The sequence below is a fragment of the Catharus ustulatus genome, chromosome 5 (genome assembly GCF_009819885.2).
Source record: "Catharus ustulatus isolate bCatUst1 chromosome 5, bCatUst1.pri.v2, whole genome shotgun sequence".
In the NCBI taxonomy this organism is placed as follows: domain Eukaryota; kingdom Metazoa; phylum Chordata; class Aves; order Passeriformes; family Turdidae; genus Catharus; species Catharus ustulatus.
The window spans coordinates 4,239,233-4,257,063 of NC_046225.1; the positions used below are offsets into that span (position 1 = coordinate 4,239,233).

At 41.3% G+C, this 17,831-nt stretch overlaps 1 protein-coding gene across 1 annotated transcript in view; it reads right to left on the bottom strand.

Moving 5' to 3' along the window:
- TRPC3 (transient receptor potential cation channel subfamily C member 3) overlaps nt 1-1,162 on the bottom strand; it is a 32,051-nt gene extending 30,889 nt beyond the window's left edge. The window contains exon 1 of the mRNA XM_033061083.2: nt 476-1,162. Coding sequence (XP_032916974.1) covers nt 476-699 — 224 coding nt within the window. The 5' untranslated portion in view covers nt 700-1,162. The remainder of the gene's footprint in view (nt 1-475) is intronic.
- Between the last annotated feature and the right edge of the window lie 16,669 nt (nt 1,163-17,831).

The window sequence follows — 17,831 nt, forward strand, 5'->3', positions numbered from 1 at the left end:
AGGCATTTCTGCACAGGTGTCCCAGATTTCAGCGGGGAATTTGGTTTTACCTCAGCATAGATTTAAAAAATATACAAAGTGGATGCATTGGCAATGGGCTCTCTAAACCTTAGCTGAGACAATAATTGGGCAATTTCTCGTCAGCTACCCTTGTACCCAGCGCGGAAAAAAGAGACAGGGAGGGGAAAAAAGGAAGGGACGGAATGCTGGGATGGGATGGGATGTTCGGCCCGGCACACGGCTGAAGAAGCGAAGCTGGGGAGCGGGGCCGAGGGCAGCAGGGGCCGCCCGGTGCGAATTGGCCGCGCTCGCTCCCGCCCGCGCTGCCCGGGCCGGCCGGGACGGAGCCGGGACGGGGCCGGGACGGAACCGGGACGGGGCCCCCGGGCCCAAAACTCGCCGGGAGCCGCATCCCTGCTCCGGGGAAGTTGCCGGGCGGCCCCCTCCGAACACCCTCCCCGGCCCCCACACTTACATGGTGCTGGCAAAAGGAGGGGGCGGGTAGTATCCGTAGGGCTCCCGGAGGGTTTTGACAGCTCTTTGCGGCGGCGGAGGGGGCTCCGGCCCCCCATTGACGCCTCTCCAGCCGCGGCGCCGGCGCTGCTGCTCCTCTTCCTCTGCACCCTCCTCCTCCTCCTCCTGCTGCGGGGGGAAGGTCACTCTCCCCTGCTCCTTGCCCTTCCTGCTCTTGCTCGACATGGTCAGGGTCCCCTCAGGCGGCGGCGGCGGCCGCTGCTCCCGCTCCCGGCTGGCCTCGTCCGGCAGCGTGTGCAGCGGGGAAGAAGGCAGGAGGAGGAGGAGGAGGAGAAGGAAGACACAAGCCCTGCCCGGCGGGGCACAGAGCACCTGGAGAGGACAAACCCCTCACCACAAAACCACGGCCAGCCCACCGCCCGTCGGCGAGGCGATGCGATGCGCAGCCCGGCAGCGGGAGCCGGGAAGTGCCGGGGAGGCGAGCAAGACACAGGGCTCCCGGCGGCGGCGGCTCTGCCTCCCTCCTCCTCCTCCTCCTCCTCCTCCTCCTCTGCCTGTCATCATCCCTCGCTAGGACGGCATCGTCACGGAGGCAGCGGGGACATGGAGAGCGCACCCGCCTCCCGCAGTGGGCGCTCCGGAGAGGAGGGGACGCTCCCGTCCCACCTCCGCCCCTCACGGCCCGGGAGAGGGGGGGACGTGAGGGGGAGGCGCGGTGCCACCAGGGGAGCGCTACAAATGTCCCTCATCCGCCCGCCCGTGTTGCTGGCTTGAGGGAAATGCTGTCCCTGCCAAGCCGGGCTGAGGGGAGCCCTCAGGAGCTGCCCCCAAGCCGGCGCCCAGCCCTGAGGGAGCCCCAGCTCCTTGGCCCCCGGTAACAACGTGAGCCACTAGCAAGGTAATTCTCGCTAAAATGGCCCAAAAGCCCGGCCAAACCTGCACAGAGCTCGGCAGGTACTTAGAGAAATATCCACCCTCACATGGGGAACAAGTTGAAGTCGAAATTTTCAGGTGGAAAAGAGGCGCTTGTGGCTGACTTACCGAGCGAGCCGAGGTTCCCCAAAGTGTTCCAGATGTCTGCCTTAGGCTTGACTGCTTCAGTTCTGTGTGGTGCCAAGCAGAAAAACAGTGGGAGGATGCTGAGGCGCCCATGGCATGTAATCAGAACTAATTATGCTCTATAGAGCCCAGTCACAAAGATTCGTGCCGTACAGAGACGTATTACCTCTTCCATTATTATGAGATTATATTTTTTTTTGGTGCGTTGTTTCACAGCGAAAATTATTTTGTGATATTAGGGCAACCCCTTTAAAATCAAGGCAGAGCCTTGATTTTGTGTGCAGAACATACAGAATGCTAGGTACACATAGAGTACATGTGTTAATTTATATATGATAAAGCCATTACTCTGTCTGCATGCTGCTGAGATGACATTTTTCTCTTGCTTTAAATTTTTTGAAGCAGTATCAGTATAAATTTCCATGAAACTGCATTCCAAATCCACATTCAGGTGCTGCTGAAATTGAAATTTATCTAAGCTTTCCAATGACTTCAGAGAAAGTGGACTTTTATTCCACATATCACCACTAAGATGAAATTCTCATTTGTGAGTGTCATCAGGTAGTCTTAGTGTAGAATCCTTATTAGCTCACACTGTTTTCAGTACCATCCTTGGTTTTGCCTTTGTTGTTTTCTGTATGTACCAAGTTTGTCCTCATGAAGCACAGGAAAAGCCAACCAAGAGTTTCACAGAGATAATTTACTCAGCTACGGCTTTGAAGGAAGAATTGGACTCTGTCTTCATCACTTTAATTAACTTGCATCTTGAACTGTTTAGGGAAGTGTGTTTTTTATGTCTTTCATCACATGCAAAAGCCCTTTGAGCTTCAGTGGAATTATGTGCACAATAGAGCAAATTTTGCTCTCTAAGAAACTACTGTATTGTGCAGCTACTGTAACTCTGAAGTGCTTGGGGTTATTAATTTAAGACAATCTAGGTGTTTAACCTAATTACACATCTGTATCAGTGTTAATACATTTTAGAGCACAGCCATGCAGCAATCTGTCTGAATCAAACCTTGTATTCGTGCAGGGATCCTTTGACTCAAAAAATGGTACTGCCCATATTGTGTTCCTTTTATAAAAAAAATCCTCTGTTGTTACAGGGGGCTACAGGAATGGACTTTCAATTGCCTTGGGTATTTCCCTTGAGAACAAAACATAAAAGTAAAGCTGAAAGTCAATGAGAAATACTCTTGCCTCAGAAATGTATGCTCAGAGCAAGGCTTTCACGTATCAAGGTTTGTTTGTTGTTGTTTTGTTTTTCTTTTCAGAAATAGCTAGAAAATAGTTTTAATGTGAGTTCTTGGTTTTAAGAAAGTCTTACTCTTGCTTTCTCCATTGCACCTCCCATTACTAATTTGAATTGTGTTCTGTGGGTTGTGTTTTTTAATTTGAGTATTGTGTAATAGAGATTGGTTTTCTGTTCATGTCATAAAAGTAATGTCCACTGTTTTGTTATCCAGGTACCTGATAATACCTTGGAATTCATCCTTGGAAGGATGACTTGGAAGTCATCCTTGAGAAGCCTTCCTGATACGTCTCTCCATTTCAAGGGGTAAGATGATAATTCCCTGAGTAATCTTAATACTGAAGGACAAGGGGAATGTAAAAAGAATTTGCCAAATCCTTTTTTCTTTCTCTCCATACTGTTACAGAGCCACCAAGCTGAAATACATGGTTCCTAATATTTAGATTAACTGTAATATTCCCCTTTGTTCCTTTCCCTGAGATCCAACCTAAAACCTGCCAGCATGGCAACAAAAGAATCCATTGCAAATCTCAAATGTACTTTGTATGGTTATACTGCTAGAAATAATGCATATTTCTAACTGGAATGTGCTGGATAATTATCTTGGTCACAGTGAAATGGTTTATAGAAAATTTACCACAGTTTGAAATGTCAGGCTGCTGCCATTGGAACAGGGATGTGAGAATCCTCGTATGATTAAACTTCAGCCATCACTGCCTTACCTGACAGTAAGAATTTAATAATCATTGCTGTGCCTTGGTGGTATGGTTGAGGCTTTGAAGTGCCAGATTCAGACAAATAAATTGCATGAAGCTGCACTTTTGAAACAGCAGAAAAAGTGAGAAATCTAAGAGTTCTGAAATGGTACCTAAACAATCCTGGTCAGGGCTGGATGTCCCAGAAAACTGATTTCTGTTCACGGCCCATGTTTTTGAAAACATTTATAATTCCATTAATTCCAATGTTCTAAATACTTACTCTTAAAAATATTTCATGTTATCACAGTATCAAATAGATGTCAACACAGCCAAGTTGAAGAAGGTGAGGGAGAAAAGATGAATAAATTTGAAATGCCAGGCAGAGCAAGGCAGGCAAGATTGTGCTGGCTGTGGATTCAGATGGGTAAAGACTTTACAGTCAAAGGCTGCCAATCCAGTACATTTTGTGAATGCTGACTTGAATTTACAGGGTTTGGAAGTGATGTCATTTTAATCTAGAAAAATGCTTCCTGGAAGTTGCTTAGACAAGAGTGAAATAATGAAAGGAATACTACCCTGAGGACAGAGCAGGAGCAGAAAAACCCCAAAGAGTTACAGGTAAAAGGGAAATATAACAGATAGGTGTGATATTTTATTACTAAAGGTGCTAGATTACTCATCATTTTGTTTTAGAACCTTGAAATATTGTCAGAAACATGAGTTCTGTATTTCTCTCTCCCATTCCTTTTCAGTGTCTTTGAGCTGAATGAAGATCTGAAATATGAAAACACAGCACAGCTAGCATTTATTATAATAAAATAACAGGAAAAATATTCAGGAACTACCACAGTAATAAGAACTTGCAGGTCTGTGAGGCACCTAAATGAGCAGATGTGCACTTAAGTAAGATTGGGAAAAGTGATGGGGACAAAGATAATTTAGGGAATTATGCTCTGGGGTTGTTATCCCTTACCAGAACTTCTCTGACAGGTACATGAACACTGTCAATTTGAAAATCAATCTAACCTTCTTGTTGAAAATTGTATTGTAGACACTAAGACCTCCTTGTTGAAACCAAGTGATTTCGATTTAAGAACCAGCAACACACAAGAAACTTCTAGCAACAATTTCCCTTGTGGAACAACTTTGTATGCTACATGCCAAATTATTATTTTCCAGCTTTATTAAAAACAAAAAAAGGAAGAGTACCTTCCCTCAAGAGACAAAACTGGGTTTTATTTGCTTGAAGTGACGGGCGAAGAGAAGCAAAAAGACACTCATGGTAATGCTAGAAATAGAATCCAGGTCGTGCAGTACATTGAACCCTTCTCCAACGTGTGTGTACTACTTTCACAAAAATTGGGAAAGTTGGTGGGAATAGCAACAGTGTAATGAAAGCAAAATTGGCCTTCTTTGCCTCATACAGGGAATTTGCCTACTTGCCAAGAACCCAGTGTTTTCAAGGACATTTAGCTCCTACATCAAGGACTTCTATGAAAGTCTAAACAGGTTAAATCAGCATGAAGGAAAAAGAAGGAGTGATGTGATGTCACTGATCTGTAAGCAGATCTCAGCCTCAGAACTAATATTATGGTTTAAGGCTTTTTACATGAGATGAAAAGACACATTCCTGAGACTTGAGCCTGTAATTTCAGGCACCCTGTGCAGCCATTCAGGCCCTTGTGAAGTGAGTGGGTATAAAATGCTCTCAAATCACCTACTGCAAGCCAGGCCCTCAGAGCTGTGCATTGCAGTCATGTTATGTGGTCTACTTTATAATTATAGAAGGCTACTGAAGTGCCAGTGGTACCATTAGATAGACACTGGCTACATTTTCAAAGAGAAAATGGACAAATACTCTTACTTTTTTTGACATTAGGTGGCAACTATATGTCCATTTACATATTTTCACCTATTAGTTTCTTTTTTCCTAAGGTCAGGTATGCCTTTAGACAAATCCAATCCACTTTTGAACAAATCCACAGGATCCTGAGCCTGTGCCAATTAAGTTTTATTCCTCTCTTTTCAGTCCTACTGGTAGAAATTCGAAGTTAGCAGAAGTGCCACTTGGAAAGGGACTGCAGAATCAATTTCCTTATCTCTGCACTGCCCTGGGGATTGTATGTAGCTTATACCTTCTATAAAGTTTACTTTCCTAAGATTTGCTTATCGTTTATATATAAAGGCTGGATTTTTTTTTCCTTAGATTGGTTTCCCTGTCCCTGAGTCAGCCAATACTCCTTGAAAATGTAAACATGAACCTTAGCCTACAGCTGAGTGCTGGGAACCATGTGATAAGTAAATTTATTGTCACAAGCCAAAATCTTTAACAAATCATTTTTCTTTTTGACAGTGATTCAAATATGTGTGGGTGAGTGCAATGTGCCCTCCTGTCCCCTTGCTGGTTGATACCAAAAGTTATTGCCTGGATATTTCCAGTGTTTCAACTAATGAGGGTTGCAATGGGTGTGTGGAGTGCAGAGTAGCTCTTATTTTAGTAAGTTATCAATGATTTCCATCCTGTGCAAGTAATTAAGTCTGAGTATTTTTGGACACAGTTTGATCTGTCTCTAATTGGGGGATTTGAGTCACTGTGGGGATGAGAACAGGGGAAGCAGGACACAATAAAAATAATAGCAAGAGGCAAAAAGGTCAAGTGATGAATTAAAACAGTTCACAGTGCTTTTTAAACCCAGAAACAAGTGGCTTTTTCATGCTGTTTTGTTTTGTAATATATTTTAATCTGTAGACACATTCTCACTTGTGACTCCTTAGCAGAAAGAACTTTAAACAGCAGCTCACCAGTATGGAAGACAAATCTGAGTGACAAGCATGGCTCCCTGAGGAGGAAAAAATCCTTCATCCAGGTTTGCACCATTCTAAGCTCCCTTGTCCAGGGTGTCTGGCAATTTTGACTGAAAGATTGCCTGATTCTGTCATAGTTCAGAGCCTACTTGCCTTAAATCTCATCATTAGATAAATACCATCTGCTCCTAACTACTTGTGTACCTCAGAGCATTAAACTGCTCTGGTTGGAAGAGGAGTGAATACCACAGTGCACAGTGTTGATTGAAAATGTAATCTCTCCTTCCACGGGCTGCTGTGGAATTGGTGATAACACTCCACCAGAGGTGCTCTCTGTTTGAGTGACAGAAACTCAGGGGGTCATCCCAAAACCCTGCTTTCCATCCTACATCAGAGGGATGGACAGCCACGAGGGGGAGGAGATCAAAGGAAGATCCTGCTAAGCACTGTAGCTATGCTGGGAGTGGGAGCACATCCTCCTGTGCAGCTCCAGAGTCATTTGGGGCCAAGAGAAAAAAAAAGCCTCATTATCTGGTACAGCAAAAATCATGTTTCCAGCTCTAGCAAATAATTCCTAGCCTTGAAATGCTGTTCAGTGCTGAGCACTCTGAGTATCATCATTCCCAGGGGAGCAAGAGGTGATATTGGCAACCAGTGGGTTAGTCTTAAGCCTCCTGGTAATAAACTTCTTATAAAGAGGCCACATCTCACCTCTGAACTGAGATGCAGAGACATTCATTAGGAATTAATCAGAATTGGTATCAGAGGTATGGTGAAGCCTCAAGTCTGATTAAAGCAGCCACAGATACCAACACCCTGCCTTTCTATAGCACAGACCATGTTTATGTTCTGTGTTTAACTCATGGCAAGTTCAGGTGTTCTGTAAGGTTTGGGATCCCATATTCTGTGTTATGAAATGAAAGCAAAAATCCTATATACACTTCTGTCGCAGCTCTCCTGCCTTATACGTAAGAAAAGCCACTTCACAAAAAGGAGCAAGGAAATTCCAACATTTCTAGCAATTGAGAGGTGCTCAATAACAAAGAGAAGAAAACCCCAAGCAAACAGGATATTTGGAAAAACACAACTCCTGTTACACTTGCCAGTAATAATCTTCGAAGCAGCTGGCAGAGAAGATGAGAAAGTGTGGGAAAAGGGAGATATGACATTATTATAAATTATTCCCTGCAGGAAATTTAGAATATATTGAAGATATAAAATCTTTTGCTGTGAAAATTAGAATAATTCTTCTGTTGTCAATAACAGGTAATGTCCCACTGAATTAATAAGTGTTTTGGGAAGGAAGACATTAGTAGAGGTACAAATAAGGAAAAGGAAAACCTCAGCACTCCTGTCTTTTATCACTGGTCCCTGTGGTACCCCAGCATCTGTGACCAGGTGCTGACACAGAGGTGTGGGCATCACATTTCCTACTTCTCTTTCCAAATTAAGGAAAGCAAAAAAACCTTTAAGGATCTTGCCTGTTTTCTGTTTTGTTTTCTTTGGTGAGTTCAGGACAATTCTGTCAACGCCATTGCAATCACTTGCAGTGAAGTTTGAGATTCATATTTGGCTTTCAGTAGAAACAGTAACCCATGAAAAGCTGGGGGAAATTTCCCTAGGGTTTCAGAGCAGAGCCAAGTCCAGGTGGACTGGTACCTCAGACAAATTGAGGAGAATAGGTAAAACTCAGGAGACTCTCACATGTTGCATTAATTTTTAAAACATCCATGTCCTGGTTTTTAGGAGTAAACTGCAACTACAGCTCCCATTAAGACTCAGACAATGAGACCTGAGGTGTTTATTCAGCAGAAGAGCTTCAGTAGAAGGCCAAGTATTTTGTGATAACATGACAGACAGACACAAGGAAGTGTCTTTCATGCAGAAAGCTTTTATACGCCTATAATAGAGGTATTTCCATCTCCCTCAGTATTTTTCATTACATTACTAGAGCTGCTGTGTGGAAACTGCCTGCAACAATGAGGGCTTTGTCTGGGAATCCCACCCCCTCAGCTTCCAGGTTCAACTAACAGGGATTTCTTACCAATAGAGATCTCAAAGGGAATTCATCTGAATAACCAGAGGTAGAGTAAGCCCTGAAAAATTGAAATCCTAAGCATCAAAATTAGTCCATAAGGGAAAAGTGATACAAAAGTTTCCTTATCAGATTGAAGAACTGTTGACAGAAATACGTGCCTGGCAAGTCAGATTTTGGAAAACTGGTCCATTGTGGACTTTGATGAGGGCGTAGAATTCATTCGAAGAGATCCAAAGGTTATTCAAGGGCTTGTTAAAATCAAATTAGTAAATATACATTAAGCATACATCCTGTGTGTAAAAACAGTATGTTGAAAGACTTACAGAAGCATTTAAAAATTTGCATTGTGGCCACAATTGGGTTCTCAAATTAATAAAATCCCTTTTACACATGTAATCAACAAAAAATAACTAACCTACAGTATTAGATGAAAAAAAAAAACAACTTCATGAGCCTCACAAACTTTCTGACATTTATATTTGCATTGTATAAAGGAGAGTGAAAATTACAAAGTTGTTCAAAAGGCCAAGAATGATACACTGACTTGGCCCTAAACCAGTGAGATGCAAAGGAAATGATTCAAATATTTGGAGGAGAAGGCAAGAGCTTGTTTCTGCCATCTTCAGAGGTGACATCACCATAGAAAGCAGGTAGATATTGAGAGGGATGGAAGCAGGAGTGTATCAGCATTTTTGCCCTTTTCTCCCTGTGACATTGCCACAATTAACACAACACAGCTCATTAGATCCTGAAAGGACTGCTGGACACTGTCCTGAGCAGTGTCTCCCTGCAGCCCTAGTAGATTAAATATGCTGAGCCAATTAAATAATCAGCATCCAGTTTTGTGGAAACCACAAATAAAATCCAGATACATGGCACAAGGATGCCCTTGACTTGCAGAAACTGAAAGATCCCTGTCATATATGTTAAACCTGACTGTACATCCCATGTAGAAAAATAAGCAGGAAATTTTGTGTTCCAAGGCACATAAAAGTTGCTTGTTCCCATGTAAGTTCCCTGCTTCTCTTCCTTTGCTTTGCCCATCTTTCCTCTTTTCCCTCTGCTGCCATGCCCACGCAATGCAGCAATAATTATCAGTGGTTCTTACTGAGGCATCTGGACCCAGCTCAGCAGCAGGAGAATATGATTCAAATGAAGAAAATTCGGGGGAGCACTCCTGCAAGGCTCAGATCAGTGCATCCTGTTTGTAGCTGTTTAACAGAAATACTCTCTAATGTCTATTTAAAATCAGAAGTGATTTTTTTAATACTGGCACAAAATTGTGGAGATTTGTGAATACTATTGACTTATTCAGCTGCTGAATTGAAATAGAAATGGGAGAGGTAATGAGAATAAATGTGAGCAGCATTGTGCACAAAAAACAATTGACAGTTCAAGAGAAACAGACCCAACCAGAGCATAAACACAGCCTTAAATGTTATTAAAATATTAAACCGGTACATTGGGTCATTCATGCCATTTGATTACTTTAACGTTTGCAACCACATGGGACAAGGACTTGACATGAAGGATGGAGTGGCTTTTGCACAATGGACTATTCAATTTGAAAAATTGGCCAAGTGCACGAGGGACAATTTGCCTTCCTTTGAAGCATCTTGCATTTGCCAAGCAGAGGGGACAATATTGGACTTGATGGATCATGGGCTTAATGGAGCATGGCAGATCCTATGTTTCTATTAAAATTGACTGGCAGAGGACATTGTTCCAGACACAAATTTAGGATTGAAAGTAAATGTATATATTCTTCTGAGCCTCCTCTATATAAAAAAAATTACAAGCTGTATGATTTCTGTATTTCTGTTAGAACTCAATAATTTTATGTAGCTGGATTATTTGGTGCATCACTCTGGTTTACACATTTATTTATGAGACACATTATTTAATATTATTATTATTTATATTACTATATTATAATAATGTAAGGTATTAAAATTTGTGTGGGTGAGAAGTGTGGTGGTCTTGTGATAGAAGTACTTCCAGGTAAAATGAAGGGAACAATCTTGGGAAACCAGAAATACAATTCAGTGATGGCTGTCTTTATAATATAATCTTTCAGCCAGTGTAATGCAACAACCCTACCAAGCCATAAAACCTCTTATCAGAATTAAGCCAGAATTAAGAAATAAAGAAAAAAACCAACCCATTGGAATCTTTTTACAGGCAAAGGCAGGGCTGGAATGGATAAGTATTACAGAATGACATCATCTTCCACTCTGTCCTCTTTGTGGCAGGTCCACACCCTTACAAAAAGGGCAAGGCAGGGCATCTGGTGCCTGGTTGCCCATTAGTGCTACAAAATGCTCTCCCTATATCTAAAGGGACCTGTCTTGGAATTTATTAGGTGTTTTACCTGCTTCTGTCTTGTGCTTTGTTAGAAAGCTACCCTAGAACCTTTCATCTTTGGCCAAGTAAATAATTTTCCATGGCTGAACACCACTGTTGTTGTTGCAGTAGCACAGTGGATTTGTGCATGCCATTTTCTCAAGCTAGAAAACTATTGCAGTATGAAAGGCAAAGAGCCTTTAAAATCCATCTCCCTCCAATTTCCATCATAATTATTAAATTGCCTCAGAGCTCAGGTGAACATCCTGCAGTGAGCTATAGCAGGAACAGAGAAGACTCTCACACTGTATAACTTGTACAATTAAATAATGAATTAAGATCATTCCTACCCCCCTTATGTATCAGTGGAGAAAAGGAGCAGCTCTTCTAAACAGAATGTAACAAAGGAATCTAACTGGCTTTCCAGTTTTGCCACGTACAGGGTGTCAGGAGGTAAATTATGGTCAGAAAGGGCAAACTCTGAAAGGATTGCTTTACCAGCTTTATCTAAGTTTTTCTGTATTTACAGGCACATTAGAGGTGTGGTAGGAACTTTGAGATAACAGCTCTACCAGAATCCACTGCTGGAAGTGGAGGGTTTAAATGCCAAAAGGGTTTCTGCAAGATTTCTTTGTTTCCTATTAGATTTGGACACTTCCTTAGGGAAGGATGCAGGGAAAACACAGGTAGAGGACATGAGGGAGAAGGTGAAAAGGTCCTAAGTACAGAAGCCACCTTGGATTTCTATTCAAACCTTGCAATGTTCAGCTTCCTCCTTCCTGGTAATCCCAACTCATCCAGGGAGCTTCACTTGTCAGAGTGAAGTGGGCACTGCTTAGCAGGGCCTGTGGGCAAAGTGCAGGAAGGAGACCTGAGTACACCTGAATTTCGTGCTGCTTAAAAGTGTTTTCATTTCAGACCTTTCAGCCTTGTGCAAGCACTCACCTGGGAATGCTCCTGTTGCCATATGAACAGATGTTTAATGCTCACAGAGTGCTTCATTTTGTTTTTCAAAGAGCTTAAAGAACATAAATAATTGCTGTGGTGTACCCACTACTCAAAATGTTAAGTTCATAACAAATTTCGGGCCAGATGATCTGCCTGCACCTTAGGAAAGGTTTGAAAGTGCTTTCAAAAGCAGTCATAGCTGGCAGCTGTAAAGAGACTATGGTAATTTCTTCCCTTTACAGCAAGCAGCAAGAGAAGACACTGAAAAGGCACAAGCTGTCACAAATAACAACTTCCTTGCCACAGGACAGTCAGGATTTTGTGATGAGCCAAGCAGTAGTTTTTCACACTGATGACAGCTTGGGCACAAACTGAAGTCATCTCTGAGAGCCCTGAAAGTGGAGGTAGCAAAGAAGATAGTGGATAAGAAGCCAAGGCAGTTACATGAAGAGGTTTCTTTTCAAGAGTTGATGATTCCTGCTGCTTTCTGAACGTGTTTCTTTGGAGCATGGATGTAAACAGGTACGTCCCTTGATGCTGCAGATGCCTGCAAATGCCTCCTGGCTTCCAAAACACAGTAAAACCTAAGTTTTACCACATCTTTCAGCTTGAAGGGATTTATGAGAAGCATGCCCTCATCTGTGCAGCCAGGGAGTATGAGGTCTCAAGGGCTTTCCTTTTTATTAGAACAAACCCATTAGTTTTATGAGCTTTTAAGTAAAGCATTGGCAAAAAGCAAAAAATAGTAGCTGATATAAAAGATGCATACCTCTTTATCTGTGCATGAGAAATTAAATAATTTTCATTAATTTTCATGGATAAAAAAGGACTTTGACATACATCTAAAATCAGGCCAGGCTGGGGATAAGGCAAATAAAACATTCTGTGCAAGAGCTGCTCTCAACCAACCAAAATGTTCATTTCTCATTCACTAAGTCACAGCTCAGGCAAATATATTTGGGTCATTGCCCAGCTCCTTTGCTCTGAATTTGGATTGGCCATCTTGCTGCTGTATTAGCAGTCACTGTGCTCTATTCCAGAGGATGCTTCTGGGAATAAATTTTTGTGTTGTGATTGCAGTAACAGTAAATACAACTGGACTTCCAGATTATGAAATACTGAATATGTTCAGGTCACTCCACTTAGTCTGGCTGCTTTTTAGTGCATTTCCTCTCCTGCCTTTTGAGACAGCAAGGTCAATGGGTTGGCCAAATGTGATGAGAGTCTCTTAGGTTGTGGAAAATATGTATTCATATACATCCATTACTAGAGTACAGAACAACTTGTAAATTATGCATCTGGCTTTCTTACCTACAAAGCCATTAAGGTAATAATATAATATGGCAGGGGTTGATTAGGGGATACCACATTTAAATAAAAATCTGCTTTGCTACAGGTCTGTGAAACCACAGCTATGTAGGACCTTGTACAATCCCAGCCATAAATTCTGTTCACTGAGATCAAGTGTAGTAACTCACACAGGTATTTGGATAGCCTGTTCTTAGGCATGCCCAGCAGTGCAGATTCCACAAATTCTGGAAATGATGTCCTTATTGCTAAAATGTAGTTGGAAAGCTAGAATTTTTAAAATTACTTTTCCTTTGCCATGAAAAAGTAGATTTCATTTACAAAATGAGAACTCTGTAATTTGTTCTCTTGGTGCATTCAGGGTGCTGACAATGCTAAGTAAGCTCTTGCTAACTTATTTCCCTACTTTTCCCCTTATTATTTTAATTTTTAATTTCATTGTGCAATGTGTAGATCAAAAATGGATTTTTTTACTGAAACCATTCTAACCTTATTTGACCTATTCTGAGTGCAGCCATGGCACCTTAATATCACAATCTTTTGAAATCATAGGCTTCAAGGACAGTTTCCCTCCTGCTTTATCCACTTATTTCCATAGGCTGGTATATAAAGAATTATTTTCACACTGGATGGACTATTACATTTCTGTTTTCTTGGTAGAGTGGTACAGCTTTGACATATAGAAAACGGTATTTTGCAAAGAACCATGGAATAGTTTGGTTTGGAAGAGACTTTAAAATCACCCCATTCCAACCCCCTGCCATGAGCAGGAACAGATTCCAGAAGTCCAGGTTGTTCCAAGCCCTGTCCAACCTGGCCTTGAACCCTTCCAGGGATGGGACATCCATTTTTCAGGCTTTTATTTCTGCCCAGTTATCCCTTGGCTGCAACTTCTCTCATAAGTAAGGGAAGTATGAGGCTGCTTAGACAGATAAAACAGAGAGGTTGTGCATGTTCTTAAGATTAATAAAACAATTTTTGTAGCCATTAATAATAAGTAAATAATGTTGAATTGATAAAAATAGAAGATCTAGCCTATTCAAGCATTATTTTTAATGGATCATAGCTCTAGCAGCATGGTATTGGACTGTTTTGCTTTTGTATATGGATTTATCAACAGTTCTAGAGGTAATATCACTGTTTTAGCAAGAAAAATACTGTATGTTTTCACTGGCAGACATGCAACATTTTTTCACTAAAGCATGGACCACATCCCCAGGCATGGGGTTGAATGGATAAACTAAATTAACAGGATAACTTCACCATCTGATAAATTCTGCAAGTCCTCATCTGCTGACCAGCCAGCTGATGGAAATGCAAAATGCTTGGCCAGACAGAATGTGTGCACAGCCTTTATAGGAACACATGAAGGAAATTTTAATGAAAACAGCATTTCTGCAGAACCAGGTGTGGAAGAGGAGCCTGCCTGCTGCTCCTGCTCTGTGTGCCCATGAAGGGGTGGACTGGGCTTATTTCCACAACAATCAGTCAGCATTTTCACAATTAGGGTATCCTCTCCTCCCCTTCTCTGAGAAAAGGTGCTTGCTGGGGAATTGCAGCTTTGGCTCATTCTTTCTCCTTGTTCTGTCACCAGTCTTGGTGATGGGCTAGAATAATGTCAGTTGTCCTGATAATAAGAAATGCTGATTTCCTCACTGCTGTGAACTAAAACAATAAGTTGCCTTACGATAATATTTGCCTCAAACCACACTTAGACAATGCTCTGAATTGCCTCTGAGAGGCTAAACTAATGCTTTAAACTCAGCTCTGTGGGTTATTTATAGATCCTCTGCTGGCTGGTGATAATGATCCTCCTCAGGCTTAAGTCACAGGCAGAATAATCCCCTGAATTGGAGACCTTTTATTAATTGTTCCAGTAATTTTGCTTTGTGGGAGGAGAGCTACGTCCTACCTGCGTGCTTGGATGCTATTAACAAAACACCTCCAAGAGCATATTGTACTGTTCCAAAGGAGCCTTACCTCAGAGAACAGGGACCTGCAGTACCTTGGCTCAGATTCCCAAGAAACTGCCCAAACTTTATCCTGAGGAGGATAAAATTCTCAGGCTTTATCCTGAGAATTTGCTTAGTCCAAACCACCGTGGCTGAGGCATCCTTCACATGGCCACAGCAGCAAGAGCCAAGGGTGGTCATCCCAAACCACACAGCCAAGCAGCTGTGTTGTCCAAGGTATTCAACACTGTACAATGCTAAAATAATTATTTTCCTCCTTTTTTTTTTACTTTAATTTTTAATTAATTTGGAATGTAGCAAGCCCTAATCAGATAACAGAAACGATCACTCATTATTCAGAAAGAAAGAGATGCAGAACAAATGCTCCCCCTTCTTTAATGTGGGAACAAAGAAGAAGGAAAATTGGAAAATTGAAATTGGAGCAGAGAATCTTAGAGGCTGTGTAAGGGAGGAATAATGTAGCCTTTGCTATGCAGTTCCTTTGACCTTCTTCACTCCAGCCTCTTCCATGATGTCCTCACTAATGGTGCAGGTCCTGGGAGCAGAAGGTATTAATAAAACAATTCTCTGCTTTCATTCATTCCCCTAAGGCATGTGTAAGTTTTGGGAGGAAAAAGAATATTCTTTATGCTGGTGTATGGGAAGAGAATACATTATTTGGGGTTTGTCATCATGTTTAGCAAGGTGTTATTTTCATGTGACTCTCACTCTGACAAAAGGGTATTTTCCGAAGTGATAAAATTCTTTTCATCACGATTTTATTTCCTTCACCAGATTTTACCCAGCTTTCTGCATATGTATGTGAGAAAAAGAAACCACATTCCATGAAAATCTTGGAAAAATCATTGGCGTTACAGATTTCCTACCAGCAATTCCACTGAAGAGTGCAATGAGAAAGCAAATGGCAGATTATTTCCCTTCACTTTTCATGCTTCCAGAAGAGTTACAGGTGAGAAGTAATATCATAATGAAGTCAATAAAGACAAGCTTTACACTGCCCCACAAATTAAGAAGGGTCAAAGCTTTGTTAGAGGATCAGTCCTACACTACAGGAAAAATAATTGTACAATCAGACAGTTCATTGGTAAGACAACGGAGCATTACTTGCACCACCAATAGCTGCTAGAATGCAGCTCCATTCTGGAAAATGTTTTAAATTAATTTCTAATAGACCATGCCTGCTGTACAAGTTCTCATGAGATTCCTTCAGAGAAACATCTTACTGAGGTACCTGAGGAGAAATCTCTTTGGGAAAACTCTTTGAAGTTGCTTTTAAAATTAGAATGCTATACTAACAGATAAAAAGACAAACTTAAAAGTGCTGCAGATTTGCTGATAGGAAGAGTACCTACTGAAATTTCTTTGTAGTTTCCCATAAAAGTTGAAAATACAGATATTTCAAATGTTTAGGAAATGTCTTTATTAATCTGCTTCAGTATTTCAAGCAATGGGAACCAAGAAAGAATAAATTGTCCAAATCAGGGTATGTGTATGATGTGGATTGACTCTCAGAAAAAGAAATGCAGACAGTGCAAAGTTAGGAACTGCCCAGTGAATGGGAGGAATATTCAGAGTAATTAAACAAGGAATACTAATAATGTTGATCCTTCACAAGTATTTTGTATAAACTGCACAGTATTACAGCACTGCACAGGTATGTGCAGCAGTTTAACAGATGCTTGTGCTTAGAAATTAATATTGTAAAAGATAATTTAAAAATCATCTTTTTAACCAAATTTGCTGTATCCACGTGAGTGTCCTGAGGCTGACTGGTGATTCTGGAAAGGACCCCTATAACCAGCCACCCCATTTGATTTCAAAAAACTAAGCTAGTAGCAATACAGTGAACACAAAATATATTATTTAGTCACAGTTTTGCAAAGTAGCTGCAAAATGAGTAAATAAACAAAACCCCAGAGATTTTTTCAGAAACTCTTCAAATGAACCTACAAAACAACACTTACCACAGAACTTCATTAAAGAGAATTAATGACATAATCTCTCTGTGTGTTTACTTCTTCAGAACAATTACTTGAGGCAGGAAATCTTTAGATAAAAACCTTTAATGATGCTAAGTCTCCTATCTAACCTCCTTCCCGAAAACATTACAGTTAATGATGACAAATTCTTTCCTTTTGTATCATAATAAAATTCAGTCTTTGTATGTGGTTCAATAAGAACAAAAGAACAATTTACCCTCCTTCTTTCTGATTATAGATTGACACTGGTAATTAAATAATGAGAAGTTTAAAAAGGTGGAAAACACTATTTTTCTTCTTTTGTCAGTGTAGTTTTTATTTCTTCTGAACTTGCAAACAGATCAATTTAATGAAGAACCAGCAAATTCAGGAGTTTTAGGTTACAGTGAATGAGAGACTTTGCTTTTGCTTTTCTCTTTCATAGGCTGCAAAGAGGATGAGATGAGCCTACAAGATGCAGTCAGACCAGGTGAGAAGGATAAAAGTATAGCTACAGATGACTCTTGTAAGAGTCAGGGGCTGTGAGAAGAATTTACAAATCAGGAAACTGGAAAGGAAAGCAAATGCTGCCAGCCTGGAGGGTGGTATGTAGGTACTCATTTCGAGATAACCCTATCTAAGGGCCACATGCTGCTTGGGAGCACAAAAGTGCCAGCAGACCTGCTTACCTACTGATACTGCCAAATATATTGGGAATTTATCACAAGTTTTCAGTTACTGTGCAAAAAAGTGAACTTGGGCCAGTCCTCTTTGTGTCTGATGAGAACAGAGTCAGTTTTACAGTAGAAATTACAGAGCTAGGGATTATGCACAGAGGACTGCAGGGTTGTTCTTCAGTGAGTCTAAAGTAAGTGCTGTCAGAGATGCAAGTGGCAATGGGTCCTCTACTACTCAGAGGATTTGCAGATACCTTTTGCCCTTTAAAGGACCCACTATTAGGGACATGCATATAGA